The following is an 18,125-nucleotide window of genomic DNA, read 5'->3' on the forward strand; positions in this document are numbered from 1 at the left end:
TTTTATTTTTATCAGTGTTTTCTATTATACATACTTTTTATCTTCTTTGCCTATCACTTTGAAACTATTTTGTCTTTTTCATTTATTTTAAATTCATTATTTATTAACTTATTTTATTTTATAATTTCCATCATTCTATTTTTAATTTCTTTTAATACATGAACTTTTGTGTTAATATATCCTTGTTTTTGTTTTGTTCTAGCTTGCTTTTAATTTCTGAAATTATTTTAAAAAATGATTACTTCCAACTCCTTAATTCTCTCACCTACCTTTTGTAAACTTTCTTCTCTCCAATGGACTCATTTATCACTCTTTCTAAAAATTTTCATGCCTTGTATCTTTGTCTTTATTTCTTTTAGCTCCTTTTGAATTTTTAGGCTACAGTTATTTATTTTGAAGTGAGATTTTTCTAATATGCAGTCCTTACTGTGATAATGTTATTTTGTTCTCTATTCTTTTTTCTTATAATATCCTTATATGTGATTCTACCCCATTCCTTTTCTATTGCTCATGTTTAAGTTAAATGCATTTTGATTTTTATCATGGGCCAGGCTAGCTTTCCTAGAGTTTGCAGTGTCTGTAGAGCCCCCTTTTCTGTTATTGTAAAGGTAAGTAATATGGCATTGTACTTCCTGAGATATACTTCCTTTCCTCCTATCCCTCACTTTAATCTAAATTGCCTCGTTTCTTCTTCCTACTGGACATGTCCTATTTACTTTGGATCCTACTCCCAGGGGCTTCCTCTCAGTGTGGGGTATGTCTGGAAATTCCCCTCTGCTCCAGCGCTGACAAGTCCTTTTTGTTTCCCTTGAAGACACTTGTAACTTGGTGCCTGCAAACTCCTTTCTCCCTTGCTGCTGCTATTCCAGATTAGTCTGCCTGTTTTTCCAGTGATCACCTATTGTTTTTTTTTGGTGAGAGTTCTCTAGTTCTAAGGGCCATCAGAAGTCAATTTTCCTGTATCTTTCTGCACAGTTGCTGATAGCACAGTGGTCTAATGGTTTGTCCCACCTGTTAATGAAGATATGTTGTTGTTTAGTGCTCCTGTAGATATTGCCTATGTGTTTTCAGTTTGCTACTGTAATTACTATGTGTTTTTGAGGGAGTTTCAGAGATATTCAAAAAATTATGTCACTTGTATTGCCAGCTTCCCAGAATCTGGATGAGCTTTACCAAAATTTGATACTTATGTATTTGGATAATGTACATTAAAATATAAATTAACACATCAAGTTTATTTAATGAATGTCATAAATATTAGTGCCTAGATCAGTCTCTGTTTAAAATAAATTTATGTAAATAAAACCACAATAATTTCAAAAATAAAATTAAATAGTGATGGTGGTATGCAAATAGGGCAAAAATTTGTGATGTAGTATACAAATAATTCCATTTGAAAGTACTGTCATAGCTAAATCCCTTTAACCATAAAGGACAGGGATTTTTTTTAAATTTATGGGATTGGAGTAATATTTGGAAGTAGCAATGGAGAGTGAGAAAGGCACTGAGCCCATCTTCTGATCTTGAGGAAATAAGGGAATAAGAAAATAGACAACCATTATCTGAGAATGATGTAGGGAAGATGTAACAGAAGGCCTGGTCTCAATTAAGGAAGAGTGGAGAAAAGAGTGATCAGTAAAGCAGTAGCTGATATTGATGAAAGATGAAAATATAACAAAGTTATAAAGGCTTAATATAACATTGTCAACCTTGAAAAATATTCCAGTTAAAAAAATAAGCTTTTGATAGTAATCAGAATGTTCATACCCCATAACCCATTAATTATACTTCTGGGAATTTATCTCAAGTAGCTGAATGGTCAGAAAAAAGTTACTAGCATATGTCAATCCTTGTTATATAGATTTTAATATTTTAAATAAAGTAAAAACACAAGTTGAAAGAGCACATGATTTAATCATCGGAAATGACTAAACAAATGATGATATGTATATATGATGGAATGATATAAAATCTATAAAACTTCCAACCACAAATAATTTAAGAATCATGCAGCATTTTAACTGAAACTATAGGTAACATTTGTTAGTAAATAGGATTGCAAAGTATGAGAAAACACCTGCTTACAGACAAGAAAAAATAGGAAAGATTTTCAGGATATTAGGATGATAGAATTGTTTTCATCTGTAAATTATTCTTTGATATTATTAAAGTTTACTCACAAATCTATGTATGTGTTTGTAACTTTACCAAAAAGAGAGACTATAAAACAGGTATTTATCTTGTATCTGAAATGAAAATAATTCATTAACAATGCTGCCTCAGATTTTCCATATGTATCTTCCTGTATCATTCCTTCTTTGGAGAAATACTCATAAACTCTAAAAAGACAATTAGATACGAAGACAGTAAAAAGATCAGTGGGTGCCAGGAGTTTGGTTGGAAGGAAGGATGCATGGGGGGGCACAGATGATTTTTACAGCAATGAAACTATTCTTTTTGATACTACAACAGTGGCTCTGTATCATTGTATATTTGTGGAAACCCAAAGAATGTGCAACAGCAAGAATGAACCCTAATGCAAGTAAACTGTGGACTTTGGTGATAATGGTATGTCAGTGTAGGTCTATTGTTGCAACAACTGCTCCATTGATTTGAGGTATGTTTATAGTGCGGGAGGCAGTGCATGTTTGGGGCTAGAGGGATAAGGAAATTCTGTGCTTTCCACCCATTGCTGTGAACCTAAAACTTCTCTATAAAAAACTGTCCATTACAATTTTTCAAAAGACAATTAGAAGCTGAGTTATGAAGTTTATATTCTATCTGATCAAGGTGATATGATCTGAAGCCTAAGGCTCCAGTTTGGAGCTAAAACAGGGGAACTTGCCAAATTGTGAGCTGGCTTCTGTTAGGGTCATTTTCCTTGGATTTTTCAGTGGTAAGCAACTCTGGGCTTCTCGAAGCCTCTGTTTTGCCATTTATATAATGAGGACTGTAAGGGGCAGGCTGCATCTTCATAGGTGTACCCTCAGGATAGATGCAACTAAACTAAAGCTGTTCTCATTCCTTTCACAAAATGCACTTTATAAACCAATCCCAGATTCATGTCTTTTCCACCTTGTGTTTTGTTATAGTTACACAGGATGAATGGAGAAGCAACCACACAATAGAAACAGAGATAAACAAGATTCTGGAAAGTTCATGCATTCAAATACCTCCTCAGAAATTTCATCTGAGCTCACCTTTGCATGGTTGGCCCTTTTCAATGAATAACTGCAATGACCTTTAAATATTAATGATTAAAAACGAATGGCAAGTAATAATAGGGAAAGACACAAACTGGATGAAAAGCAGGCATTATGTGGAAGGTTAGGGGATGGCCGGGGAGGACCCTGGGATTCCTTATAAGTCAGCAAGCCTCCAGATCTATGAATCAGTAATTTAGAAATTAGTTCCTAAACTAAAGGTTAGTTTCTATTTCAAACTATACACCAAACCATGATTGATTACAGAGAGAAAGAAGGGATGGTGCCATAGAGATCAGCCACATCCAGCAGAAACCCCTAATCACAAATATTTATTTTATAAGCAACATATGCAAAGGGACAAAACCCGCTTTTCCCAGAATCCTTACTGCTGTATCCTGGGAAATATATAGCTTTGCTTTAGATTGGGAAGCACAAACTCTACTACTTAGAAAAATATAGGCAGAAAATGTGCATGGGAGAAGCAGGAACTGTAGAAGCAGGCGCTCAGCTCCGTTTCAGCCACAGGTGGTGGAAGGCCCATACTTGCCATGTTTCCTGACTTTTTTTAAGAAGTCAGAAATCTGGATTCTGAATTCTTATGAGAAATTTTCCAGGGCAAGCCAACCAAATGGCAGCCAGCTACTAAACAATATATATATAGTAGACATCTAGTATTGTATTGTTAAATCAGTTTATAACACAATTATAAAGAAAAGCATTCAATAACAATTTCAAGACTTATATAATAGAGTGTTCATTTAGATGATCCATAATATGATTATATTAATTTTTAGATTGTCATCAAAATGGAAACACAAGATTTAAAAATTCTTATAGAATCCTTAAGTTTCCATGAATGTAGAGGCTGATACAGTTTGCAAAATACTGTCTTTGCATGGCTGATCATTCATAGTACAAGTTACCTACATTTTCATGGACTGCCTTGGAAAGTAAACCCTTCATATAGAAATATTTCTCTGAGGATGTCCTAAATCCAAAATAACTGACTTGCAAGAGGCTTTCAAATTCAACCAGCTAATAAATTTTCGCTGTCTAGATATTGTTTGGATAGTCTACAATATGAAAAGAAAAAAATCACTCTAAAATATCCCTTCTCATACTGTTATAAAATATGCAATGCCTCTTTGTCAAATGCCAAGAAACACTTTTTCCTCCCTTTATAGGACTGGGTTTACAAGATATAAGGCTTCCTGACTATCATTACAGCTATTATTAGTACATATCAATTATTCTTAACAAACGTGATGCAATATGGTTCAGATGTTGGGAAGAAATTCGGTTTGGATACACAGGGAACTCAGAGAGAAAAATAAGGAAGGAATTTATTAAAGTGAGAGTAGCCGGGAATGGCAGCTGCCTTGCAGACAGCAGAGAGCAAGGAAGAGCAAGGAGCAGAAAAGGAAGCTCATTGAACTCTTTCTTCACATAGGGCATCTCCCTTGCCAACCCAAAGCCAGGGTCACTTGGCATCCAGTGTCCACTTGAATCTGCAGGGCATGGAAACTAAGTTCCTACCACCCCAGGACTGGAGGAGCCACAGAGCAATGGATAGAATGAGATACGTTCTGAGAACTTCCCAAAGGCAAACAAAGGAGATTTTCAGGCAGGCTACTAAGGAGCATGATGGTACAGCTGCAGTCCTGTCTGGGTGACCCAGGTGACAGGAACTTACAGGCCCAAATTAGAGTTCTCAGTAGCCCCTCCCTACTTATCTGGAATAGAGCAGAGAGAGTAACACACTCAAAGAAAGGGGAGTGTGGCCAACATCAGAGAGGAGGTGCACTTAAGTTAAGGGTTTAGGGTCTGGGGTTTTATAGGGCTTTTTGGGTAAGGGTCAGCATAAAGCATGTTGTATGCAGGTGATTTATAATTACATTGAAGTTTTGTCTTAACAATAAGAGTATTTAGGTGACTGTGTTGATCCAGATCTTGGCATTCTTTGGAGGTCTATCTCCTGTCCTGATTACAAACTGACTTCATTAAGAGGCTGGAAGAAGAGGAAGAACAGTGTATAGATTAAGTTAAAGAGTAAGCTGGGCTTTTTTCACAGACTAAGTAGATTTTGCAGTGGCATGACCCTTGTTCTATTTCCCTGCCCTACGTAGGGCAGAGAAGTCCCTGGAGAATTGTTTTTCATCTGGGAATACCCGGACATGCCAAGTCACTCCTAACCTTTGAAACTTCAGCTAATTAACTCTGTGAGTCCTTTCTGGCTCTCTGGGTTTATCCGGTTAACTCTTTGAATCTCTTTTCCTGGGCTCCACTGGCCTTATTCTCCCTGCTCATGTCTGTCTTTCTGCCTAACAATAATGTCAACCTTGAAAGTAAAACAACCAGTTATTTTGTCATCCAGATGGGTTTATTTGGAAATAGCAGAGGAATTATAATATGGGACATGCAAGCTATGGCAAGCCATAGGCAAGTCTGGAGAGAAACATTATTTAATAGAGAAAAGGAGGAAGCTGAGAGGGGCTGCTGTGCAGGATAGCCCATTGGAGGAATGTGAGAGCTCAGGGTGCTGGCAGTTTCTCATTGGCTGAGTTGTGGTAGGTTTTATTGGCTGAGGTTGTAGGCTGGGCAAGGAGGCAGGGTGCATCCTTTCCTGTTGAGCGTGCAATTGATGGACTGGTAGGGTGTGAGAGCTCCCCCTTCTGGCCTTCTGACTCCATTTTAAATGAGGTTTCCTTAGTTTCACTTCAGAATAGAGTTAAAAAGTGGAGATGACGTCAAGAGGACAAAAACCTGCTATAATAAACATTACAGTAATGGAAATGCATTAGTTACACCTTGCTTACACTATTAATTTTTTCCACCAATGGACAAAAAGTTTCCACCCTAATGATCACAAGCTCACTATCAATGGGAATAATAAAATTGAATAATAATAAAGTTTAATAAAGCTTTACTGTAGTGATTTTTGCTGACCCATGGTGCTTTTATCTTTTCTCAAAGATGGGTAATCTGTTCTCTGAACAAATGTAAAGCCTTCAGTTAATCTGTATCTTTTGTGTGACTGAGATTCTCCAGGGCAGAAAGCTGCATCACTCATTTCAAACATCCCTGGCATCTAGTATTGTGCCTAGAGCACAGGTCTCAATAAATATTTAATAAATAATTGAATGGATCTGTTTCTCTTTGTCCTGCTTCCTTGACAGTACTATTCATGGGCCTCATGTTAAATTGATAATTACTGAATTCATGCTGGCTGTTGAGTCGGTTAATGAGCAGCTCATTATGTATCAATGACTGGATAACTGATAAGGCATCTTCCGGAGAGTAGTTTTCCTCAAAGAAGCTAAGGCTATTTAGATATTATCTCTGGATCAAGCCAGGACATTTAAGATAAATGAGGGACAGAGAGAATGTACCTAAGGTCACACAGTGAAACAATGAGTCCTAAACTTCTACTGGAACCTCAAGCCAACCTGGGAAATCTTTTTGAAAGAAACCTCTCTTCAGACAGAACCTTGTATTGGCTGATTAAATTCCTACTGTGCATTCCCTTTTTAAATGTTAAAATCTTATTTCCTCCTCTGATTTATATCCGTGCTACACACAAGTCTGATACAAAATCATGTGATATCTTTATATAAGGAAATAAACTTCAGGTCTTCATGTCATGACTCTTACAGGTCTGCAGAGGACATAAGTATTCCCTCAATCTGTATTTTAGTTGTTAAATCTCTTGTTAAGCTAGCAATAATAATGATAATGCTAAGCCAGTTGTTCTTACAAACATTTTTTCAAGTGGGTTTTAGAAAAAGTTTAAAAAGTAGAGATGGTGGAGATGAGCTCAGGAGTAAGAAACCTGCTATATTGAACTCGGTAATTCTGGAAAGCTGCAGAGTGCTTCTACTTCAAGTACAGCATTAAACCCTGGGAACAATTCTACAAACTACACTAATTTTATTCTAGGGCATTGGAAAGCAAAAGTCATGCCTTCCTGTATGTAGAATTCTAAAAAACTGAATTAACTCAATTATAACCCTCATGTTCCATGTTCATTGAGGCCAGTCATTGTAAAAAAAAAATTATTTGCCATATGTACCTGATCCCATGTGTTGGCTATGTTAACCATGTTTCTTGAGCATATCCTTTGCATTTGAGGAAGTTGCATTCCAGGATGGTGACTACATTAAAGCAGAAAGTCATGTGCAAAGAGTGTATTCAATGTTGACCTACCATGAGAGGTAACTAAGTAAACACAAAGGTTTAACTGCTCAATGGGCACTGAGGGTCTCTGAAAAATACATTCTAATATTCTGTTTTCATTCCAAACTATCTTCCTGTTTTTCCACAGTATAAATTTCAGTTCTGTCCAACAACCATGTGAATCTGTTTTGAGTACTAGCTCCTATAGGGATCAAAACTATACTGGACATATTTCTACCATGAAATACAAGTTTAATAAAAATGTAAAAAATGGCAGTGTAGAGGGAAAAGCGTTTGATTCTGACTAAATGAACATGGAAAAAGCTTCTTAGGTTCTTTCAACTAGCTAAGCTAAGAATAGTTGTCCAGAAAACAACAGACATGTATTACACCAAGACCCTGGGACCCGTGAGTACCAGCTGGGAGTGGGGATGAGGAGAGTCAAGAGAATGTTTGTTCCCAAAATTCACAGATAAGAAGCAACCCATGCTTTTTCTTTCCAAAGTCATGAAAGGAAGGAGAAGAATATATCAGAGATTCAAACAATTATATTAGTGATAGAGGCATATAACTAAAACCTAGATGTTTACAGTTCCTAAATTTCTTTAAATATTATCTATAAAAGTATCTTTTCAATATATTCTTCTGTAATACCTGTAGTGTTTTATATTTAAATAAATAACAAAATGGTACTATAAATGATGTTGGTTTCCCATGCCTATGGGGAGTCAAACTGTCCAGAAAACAAAATTGTTACCTTCTACCTGATGGCAGTTGACCCTAATTGTCTTCATCATAATAAAAAATAAAGTGCTTAGCCAACCCACAAAGTGTTGAAAAGCAGTTGTGATGATTGGAAAAATACTGTTCTGGTGCTCTGCAAAATGGGCATGGGGAGTTTTGCAAGCAGCCTGCTTTGACAGCAATGACTGGATGGAGCATAAATGGAGGAAATGTGAAGATAGGAAGCAGTTTGGAGATAAAGAAGTAGCAATCAATACAGTTCACAGAATTTATTGAATGTGCTCCTTACTCTCAACACCTGCCATGTGCTGTGGTCAACACAGCCAGCTCTGACTTGGAGCTCAGGGCAGCTCAGGGGTGAGATAATGTCACTAAATCAAATAGTACCAAAGTCTGTTTTCTGCACTGAAAGTTCTGGTTCAAATACGAAAATGGGAAAGCCTCTACATATAATTTCAAGGTTTGTCAGGTCATTGAAGGACATGTAGGAGAGGTGTCCGGGATACAGTATCATCTCACTCAGCCTCACCATGCTAATTATTTTATCCAACACCTGTATATAATTTTAAAATGCATTTATTTATCTTCTATGCGTCCTGATTTTGTGTTTTTTTTTATTGTGAATTTAATCTTTTCCTCAAAAAGGCAAGGACTGTTTATTCTTCTACTGTTGTGAGGCTGTATATAGGAAAAGCATTGATTTAACAGCATGATTCTGGAATGAAATTGTTGTTTTCATATCCTGAGTCTACCATTTACTAGTTCCGTGACCCAGGAGCTAGATTTAGGGTAAGGTGGGCAAGTCCCTTGATTGGGGGGGCAAAATTGAAGGGACCACCAAAAACCTCAGTAATTAAGGTATATATTTTAATAACACATTTTTAAAATTCAAAATCTAGGGAAAAATCCATGATGAACAAAATGTCAGCGTTTTAAATAAAAACAGGCTGTTGAGAGGGGCGGAAGATGGCGGCGTGAGTAGAGCAGCGGAAATCTCCTCCCAAAACCACATATATCTATGAAAATATAACAAAGACAACCCTTCCTAGAATAAAGACCAGAGGACACAGGACAATATCCAGACCACATCCACACCTGAGAGAACCCAGCGCCTCGCGAAGGGGGTAAGATACAAGCCCCGGCCCCGCGGGAGCCGAGCGCCCCTCCCCCCAGCTCCCGGCGGGAGAAGAGCAGGCAGAGCGGGAGGGAGACGGAGCCCAGGACTGCCGAACACCCAGCCCCAGCCATCCGGGCCAGAGTGCAGACACAGTACGTGCCCAGGGGGCCCTGGATGCTAGGAAAACAGGGCAGCAAGAACAGTGAGCAGGCACTGGAGGCCTGGTGCCGGAGGACATAAGAAAAGCGTGCGACCATTTTTTTTTTTTTTTGCTTTTTTGCTGTTTTGTTTTGGCAAGCGCTTTTTGGAAGTCTTAAAGGGTAGGGACCCCAATACCAGGGAAACAGGGCAGCAAGAACAGTGAGCGGGCACCGGTGGCCTGGCGCAGGAGGACACCAGAAAAGCAAGCGTCCTTTTTTTTTAATTTTTTTTTTTTTTTTTGCTGTTTTGTTCTGGCAAGCGCTTTTTGGTAGTCTTAAAGGGATAGAGACCCCAATACTAGGGAAACAGGGCAGCAAGACCAGTGAGCAGAGGCCTGAGGCTGGCAACGGAGAACAAAGAAAAACGAGCGACCATCTTTTTTTTTTAATTAAAAAAAACTTTTTTTAATTTAAAATTTTTTTTCTTTTTTTCTTTTTCTTTTCTTTTTTTTTTTTTGGTGGTCATTGTTTTGTTTTGGCGGGTGCTTTTTGGAAGTCTTAAAGGGGCAGGGCGGGACACTTAATCCAGAGGTAGGGAAACCGGGGATCTCTGCGCACCCTAACCCCTGGGCTGCAGGGAGCAGGCAGGCCCCTTACGGAGATAAATAGCCTCCCAGCAGCTCCTGCTCCAACGCAACTCCACCACTTTGGAGCAGCTGCCCGAGCCAGGCCACACCCACAGCAACAGCGGAGATAAACTCCATAGCAGCCGGGCAGCAAGCAGAAACCCTGTCTGCGCACAGCTGCGCAGCACAAGCCACTACAGGTCGCTGTTCTCCCAGGAGAGGAGGGCCACAAACCAACAAGAAAGGAACTTCTTCTAGCCATCACTCGTCCCAGCTCTGCAAACTATTCCTATCACCATGAAAAGACAAAGCTACAGACAGACAAAGATCACAGAGACAACACCAGAGAAGGAGACAGACCTAACCAGTCTTCCTGAAAAAGAGTTCAAAATAAGAATCATAAACATGCTGACAGAGATGCAGAGAAATACGAAAGAGAACTGGGATGAAGTCTGGAGGGAGATCACAGATGCCAGAAAGGAGCTCACAGAAATGAAACAAACTCTGGAAGGGTTTATAAGCAGAATGAATAAAATGCAAGAGGCCATTGATGGAATTGAAATCAGAGAACAGGAACGCATAGAAGCTGACATAGAGAGAGACAAAAGGATCTACAGGAATGAAACAATATTAAGAGAACTGTGTGACCAATCTAAAAGGAGCAATATCCGTATTATAGGGGTCCCAGAAGAAGAAGAGAGAGGCAAAGAGATGGAAAGTATCTTAGAAGAAATAATTGCTGAAAACTTCCCCACACTGGGGGAGGAAATAATCCAGCAGACCACGGAAATACACAGAACCCCCAACAGAAAGGATCCAAGAAGGACAACACCAAGACACATAATAATTAAAATGGCAAAGATCAAGGACAAGGAAAGAGTGTTAAAGGCAGCTAGAGAGAAAAAGGTCACCTATAAAGGGAAACCCATCAGGCTAACATCAGATTTCTCAACAGAAACCCTACAGGCCAGAAGAGAATGGCATGATATATTTAATACAATGAAACAGAAGGGCCTTGAACCAAGGATACTGTATCCAGCATGACTATCATTCAAATATGACGGTGGGATTAAACAATTCCCAGACAAACAAAAGCTGAGGGAATTTGCTTTCCATAAACCACCTCTACAGAACATCTTACAGGGACTGATCTAGATGGGAGCACTCCTAGAAAGAGCACAGCACAAAACACCCAACATATGAAGAATCAAGGAGGAGGAACAAGAAGGGAGAGAAGAAAAGAATCTCCAGACAGTATATATAACAGCTCAATAAGCGAGCTAAGTTAGGCAGTAAGATACTAAAGAGGCTAACCTTGAACCTTTGGTAACCACGAATTTAAAGCCTGCAATGGCAATAAGTACATATCTTTCAATAGTCACCCTAAATGTTAATGTGCTGAATGCACCAATCAAAAGACACAGAGTAACAGAATGGATAAAAAAGCAAGACCCATCTATATGCTGCTTACAAGAAACTCACCTCAAACCCAAAGACATGTACAGACTAAAAGTCAAGGGATGGAAAAACATGTTTCAAGCAAACAACAGCGAGAAGAAAGCAGGGGTTGCAGTACTAATATCAGACAAAATAGACTTCAAAACAAAGAAAGTAACAAGAGATAAAGAAGGACACTACATAATGATAAAGGGCTCAGTCAAACAAGAGGATATAACCATTCTAAATACATATGCACACAACACAGGAGCACCAGCATATGTGAAACAAATACTAACAGAACTAAAGGGGGAAATAGACTGCAATGCATTCATTCTAGGAGACTTCAACACACCACTCACCCCAAAGGATAGATCCACCGGGCAGAAAATAACTAAGGAAACGGAAGCACTGAACAACACAGTAGAGCAGATGGACCTAATAGACATCTATAGAACTCTACATCCAAAAGCAACAGGATATACAGTCTTCTCAAGTGCACATGGAACATTCTCCAGAATAGACCACATACTAGGCCACAAAAAGAGCCTCAGAAAATTCCAAAAGATCGAAATCCTACCAACCAACTTTTCAGACCACAAAGGCATAAAACTAGAAATAGACTGTACAAAGAAAGCAAAGAGGCTCACAAACACATGGAGGCTTAACAACACGCTCCTAAATAATCAATGGATCAATGACCAAATCAAAATGGAGATCCAGCAATATATGGAAACAAATGACAACAACAACACTAAGCCCCAACTTCTGTGGGACACAGCAAAAGCAGTCTTAAGAGGAAAGTATATAGCAATCCAAGCATATTTAAAAAAGGAAGAGCAATCTCAAATGAATGGTCTAATGTCACAATTATCGAAATTGGAAAAAAAAGAACAGATGAGGCCTAAGGTCAGCAGAAGGAGGGACATAATAAAGATCAGAGAAGAAATAAGTAAAATTGAGAAGAATAAAACAATAGCAAAAATCAATGAAACCAAGAGCTGGTTCTTCGAGAAAATAAACAAAATAGATAAGCCTCTAGCCAGACTTATTAAGAGGAAAAGAGAGTCAACACAAATCAACAGTATCAGAAACGAGAAAGGAAAAATCACGACAGACCCCACAGAAATACAAAGAATTACTAGAGAATACTATGAAAACCTATATGCTAACAAGCTGGGAAACCTAGGAGAAATGGACAACTTCCTAGAAAAATACAATCTTCCAAGATTGACCCAGAAAGAAACAGAAAATCTAAACAGACCAATTACCAGCAATGAAATTGAAGTGGTAATCAAAAAACTACCAAGGAACAAAACCCCCGGGTCAGATGGATTTACCTCGGAATTTTATCAGACATACAGGGAAGACATAATACCCATTCTCCTTAAAGTTCTCCAGAAAATAGAGGAGGAGGGGATACTCCCAAACTCATTCTATGAAGCTAACATCACCCTAATACCAAAACCAGGCAAAGACCCCAACAAAAAAGAAAAGTACAGACCAATATCCCTGATGAACGTAGATGCAAAAATACTCAACAAAATATTAGCAAACCGAATTCAAAAATACATCAAAAGGATCATACACCATGACCAAGTGGGATTCATCCCAGGGATGCAAGGATGGTACAACATTCGAAAGTTCATCAACATCATCCACCACATCAACAAAAAGAAAGACAAAAACCACATGATCATCTCCATAGATGCTGAAAAAGCATTTGACAAAGTTCAACATCCATTCATGATAAAAACTCTCAGCAAAATGGGAATAGAGGGCAAGTACCTCAACATAATAAAGGCCATCTATGATAAACCCACAGCCAACATTATATTGAACAGCGAGAAGCTGAAAGCATTTCCTCTGAGATCAGGAACTAGACAGGGATGGCCACTCTCTCCACTGTTATTTAACATAGTACTGGAGGTCCTAGCCACGGCAATCAGACAAAACAAAGAAATACAAGGAATCCAGATTGGTAAAGAAGAAGTTAAACTGTCACTATTTGCAGATGACATGATACTGTACATAAAAAACCCTAAAGACTCCACCCCAAAACTACTAGAACTGATATCAGAATACAGCAAAGTTGCAGGATACAAAATCAACACACAGAAATCTGTGGCTTTCCTATTTACTAACAATGAACCAACAGAAAGAGAAATCAGGAAAACAACTCCATTCACAATTGCATCAAAAAAAATAAAATACCTAGGAATAAACCTAACCAAAGAAGTGAAAGACTTATACTCTGAAAACTACAAGTCACTCTTAAGAGAAATTAAAGGGGACACTAACAGATGGAATCTCATCCCATGCTCGTGGCTAGGAAGAATTAATATCGTCAAAATGGCCATCCTGCCCAAAGCAATATACAGATTTGATGCAATCCCTATGAAACTACCAGCAACATTCTTCAATGAACTGGAACAAATAATTCAAAAATTCATATGGAAACACCAAAGACCCCGAATAGCCAAAGCAATCCTGAGAAAGAAGAATAAAGTAGGGGGGATCTCACTCCCCAACTTCAAGCTCTACTATGAAGCCGTAGTAATCAAGACAATTTGGTACTGGCACAAGCGCAGAGCCACAGACCAATGGAACAGACTAGAGAATGCAGACATTAACCCAGACATATATGGTCAATTAATACTTGATAAAGGAGCCATGGACATACAATGGCAAAATGACAGTCTCTTCAACAGATGGTGCTGGCAAAACTGGACAGCTACATGTAGGAGAATGAAACTGGACCATTGTCTAACCCCATATACAAAAGTAAACTCAAAATGGAGCAAAGACCTGAATGTAAGTCATGAAACCATTAAACTCTTGGAAGAAAACATAGGCACAAACCTCTTAGACATAAACATGAGTGACCTCTTCTTGATCATATCTCCCTGGGCAAGGAAAACAACAGCAAAAAAGAGTGAGTGGGACTCTATTAAGCTAAAAAGCTTCTGTACAGCAAAAGACACCATCAATAGAACAAAAAGTATCCCTACAGTATGGGAGAATATATTTGAAAATGACACATCCGATAAAGGCTTGACGTCCAGAATATATAAAGAGCTCACACGCCTCAACAAACAAAAAACAAATAACCCAATTAAAAAATGGGCAGAGGAACTGAACAGACAGTTCTCCAAAAAAGAAATACAGATGGCCAACAGACACATGAAAAGATGCTCCACATCGCTAATTATCAGAGAAATGCAAATTAAAACTACAATGAGGTATCACCTCACACCAGTAAGGATGGCTGCCATCCAAAAGACAGAGAACAACAAATGTTGGTGAGGCTGTGGAGAAAGGGGAACCCTCCTACACTGCTGGTGGGAATGTAAGTTAGTTCAACCATTGTGGAAAGCAGTATGGAGGTACATCAAAATGCTCAAAACAGACCTACCATTTGACCCAGGAATTGCACTCCTAGGAATTTACCCTAAGAATGCAGCAATCAAGTATGAGAAAGATCAGTGCACCCCTATGTTTATCGCAGCACTATTTACAATAGCCAAGAATTGGAAGCAACCTAAATGTCCATCGATAGATGAATGGATAAAGAAGAAGTGGTACATATACACAATGGAATACTACTCAGCCATAAGAAAAGGGCAAATACAACCATTTGCAGCAACATGGATGGAGCTGGAGGGTATTTTGCTCAGTGAAACAAGCCAAGCAGAGAAAGAGAAATAACAAATGATTTCACTTATCTGTGGAATATAAGAACAAAGGAAAAACTGAAGGAACAAAACAGCACCAGAATCACAGATCTCAAGAATGGACTAACAGGTACCAAAGGGAAAGGGACTGGGGAGGATGGGTGGGTAGGGAGGGATAAGTTGGGGGGAGAAGTAGGGCGGTATTAAAATTAGCATGCATAGGGGGTTAGGAGAAAAGGGAGGGCTGTACAACACAGAGAAGGCAAGTAGTGATTCTACAACATTTTGCTCTGCTGATGGACAGTGACTGTAAAGGGGTTTATAGGGGAGACCTGGTATAGGGGAGAGCCTAGTAAACATAATATTCATCATGTAAGTGTAGATTAGTGATACCAAAAACAAAACAAAACAAAACAAAACAAAAAAGGCCAGTTCCTGTGTGGTAACCTCCAATGAGTTCTACACAAGGGTATAAAGGGCATATAAAAGTGTAGGCAAAGGGTCTGTTTGTGTTTATACAGAAGATCATAGCCTAATTGGGCTACCCCGAAAATGAACTAAGATACGATATGAAAGAGAACTTCCAACATCAGCACTCTCTGGAAGACTCATGCCAGAAGATGATCATCAAAAAACCCCAACAAAGATCCACACACTGCTACAGCTGTAGATGCACTCATCCCACCAGTTCCTGGACTTGCCATGGGAATGACGAAGGAGATATCTAAGCTGGCCTGTGCATACAGTAAAACAACAAATTTGACTGGATCTATACTTTTGGAACTCAACCAAGAATTAGGAGAAGTGCAAATTGTAGCGCTCCAAAATCTTACAACTACAGACTATTTACTGTTAAAAGAACATAAGGGATGTGAACATTCCCCAGGAATGGGTTGTTTTAATTTGTCTGATTTCTCTCAGACTGTTCAAGGTCAGTTGGACAATGTCCACCATATCATAGATAAGTTTTCACAAATGCCTAAGATGCCTAACAGGTTCTCTTGGTTTCACTGGAGATGTCTGGTAATTACAGATATGCTTTGGTTATATAACTATACTCCTATTATGTTAATGTGTGTGCGCAATTTAAGTAGTAGCTTAAAACCTATACATGCTGAAGTTACTCTACAAGAAGATATGTCAAAGAAATAATCAATCTTCCCATGTTTTCTTCCGCCTGCTACTTCTACAGCTTTTCTTCTTCCTTCCTAATTACAACCCTTAAATAGAATTCGTGCCTCATATCAAATTTACCGAGTATCATAATTCTTCCAAGTGTAAAGATACCTCAAGACAAATGCTGGACATAGAAGCTACAGGGCATAAATATGCAAAGAAATAAAAAGCAAACCATTTCAAACAATAAGGCTTCTCTCTCACTTACCAACTTTACATTTCCCTGTATGGCCCCGGAAGATGACTGCTTAGCCAGAGACGGGTAAGATTCCTCAAGGGAGGAACAACCTAAGACAGGCACAGTCGCAGGAGGGTCATCAGGTGAGAAATTGGGGATCAACAGAGGTGAGGCTTAGAACCTCACGCCCCTGTTCTGAGAGAAATCTTCTGCATACATGGATGTTTTATTGCCCTTGTCTAGCTTGGATTAACACATAGTCTACAGACACACACCTGATCATCTACATTTGCTCTCTTACAACACTAAACTATGTTTTCTACCTTTATCTTGTATCTACCTACCACTTCAGCATTTTATTAAAAATAATAATAATAAAGAGAGAAATGTGGTATCCACATATAAATCAAGTATAAAAACCAAATGAGTATTCATATTTGAACTGACTGTTTATAGTTCATAACGCAGAAGCAAAACCGAAAGTTTCTGTGATGACTGCCCTTGTACTGCTCACTATGTAACTTATTCATTATGTAAGAATTTGTTCTCCATGTAAGAACTTGTTTGTTATGCCTCAGAAGATTGGAGACTGATGAAAATTAGGCTTGGGGTGGATTAATGATTGTGCATTGAGCATTGACTCCCCTATACAGAATTTTATTGTCATTAACAACCATTTGATCAATAAATATGAGAGATGCCCTCACAAAAAAAAAAAAAGAGGACAGACTTCCAATGGTAAAATAAATAAGTAACCGGGATGTAATGTATAGCATAAGGAATATAGTCAAGATATTATAACAGCTTGGTAGGGTGATAGCTGGAACCTAGAATTATGTATATAAATGTTTTATCACTGTGTTGTACACTTGAAACTAATGTAATGTAATACTGTGTGTCAACTACCCTTCAATAAAAAATAATTATCAAAAAAAAAAAAAAAGCAGGCTGTTACTTGTTTGTTCTGAGATCCTGCTATGTTATTCTGGCCAGTATTTCCTAATCAGCCTCTGGGTTCTGGATCTTCTGTCATTGTGTCCCTCATGGGCACACGTATAAGGCTTGACAGAGGAAAACAGGTTGAGCAATGCACTTTATGTTACCATTTTTTAAAATTTAAAGATATATTTGTCAATTAACTTTTACTACATGGTCAAAATATGGGAGAATATTTTGATAAGTACATTCAGGAGCACAAATTTTTCTTTTCATCTCAAAATTCAATATGTCCTTGGGCATGTGGCCTGAACTGCGTTTAAGTTCGCTCATCTGTAAAAGGGGTTCATTATGGTACTGTCCTTGTGGCATTGTGGTGAATTGGAAATAAGTTGAGACTATTAAATTACTTACTATGCTTCGTATCTATACTCAGTACCTATTAAAAAATATAAGTAAACATATAAAAATAATCTTGAGAGGGTCTATTTTATGACTCTCCATAATTCTTCATTTTAGCTTTGCAGAGAGTGAATACTCATGAAATAGCAGGTTAATCATCTGCTAGGCTGGAGGACAGTGAGTTTTTATTAACTGAACATCTGTTGAATGTCAGGCCTAGTTTAGGTGTATTACATCCTTTAGCTAGTTCAGCCGACATTCCCCATTAAATCATAAAGATCTGTGAAGTTTTAGAAATACTTAATATTTTTAAAGT

At 38.3% G+C, this 18,125-nt stretch overlaps 1 protein-coding gene across 1 annotated transcript in view; it reads left to right on the forward strand.

Moving 5' to 3' along the window:
* Nucleotides 1–18,125, forward strand: part of CD96 (CD96 molecule) — a 110,568-nt gene that overhangs the window by 11,523 nt on the left and 80,920 nt on the right. Inside the window, 2 exon segments of the mRNA XM_057488611.1 lie at nucleotides 3,093–3,161; nucleotides 3,164–3,213. Of these exon segments, the coding sequence (XP_057344594.1) occupies nucleotides 3,093–3,161; nucleotides 3,164–3,213 (119 nt within the window).

This window comes from Manis pentadactyla, chromosome 1 (assembly GCF_030020395.1).
Source record: "Manis pentadactyla isolate mManPen7 chromosome 1, mManPen7.hap1, whole genome shotgun sequence".
NCBI lineage: Eukaryota > Metazoa > Chordata > Mammalia > Pholidota > Manidae > Manis > Manis pentadactyla.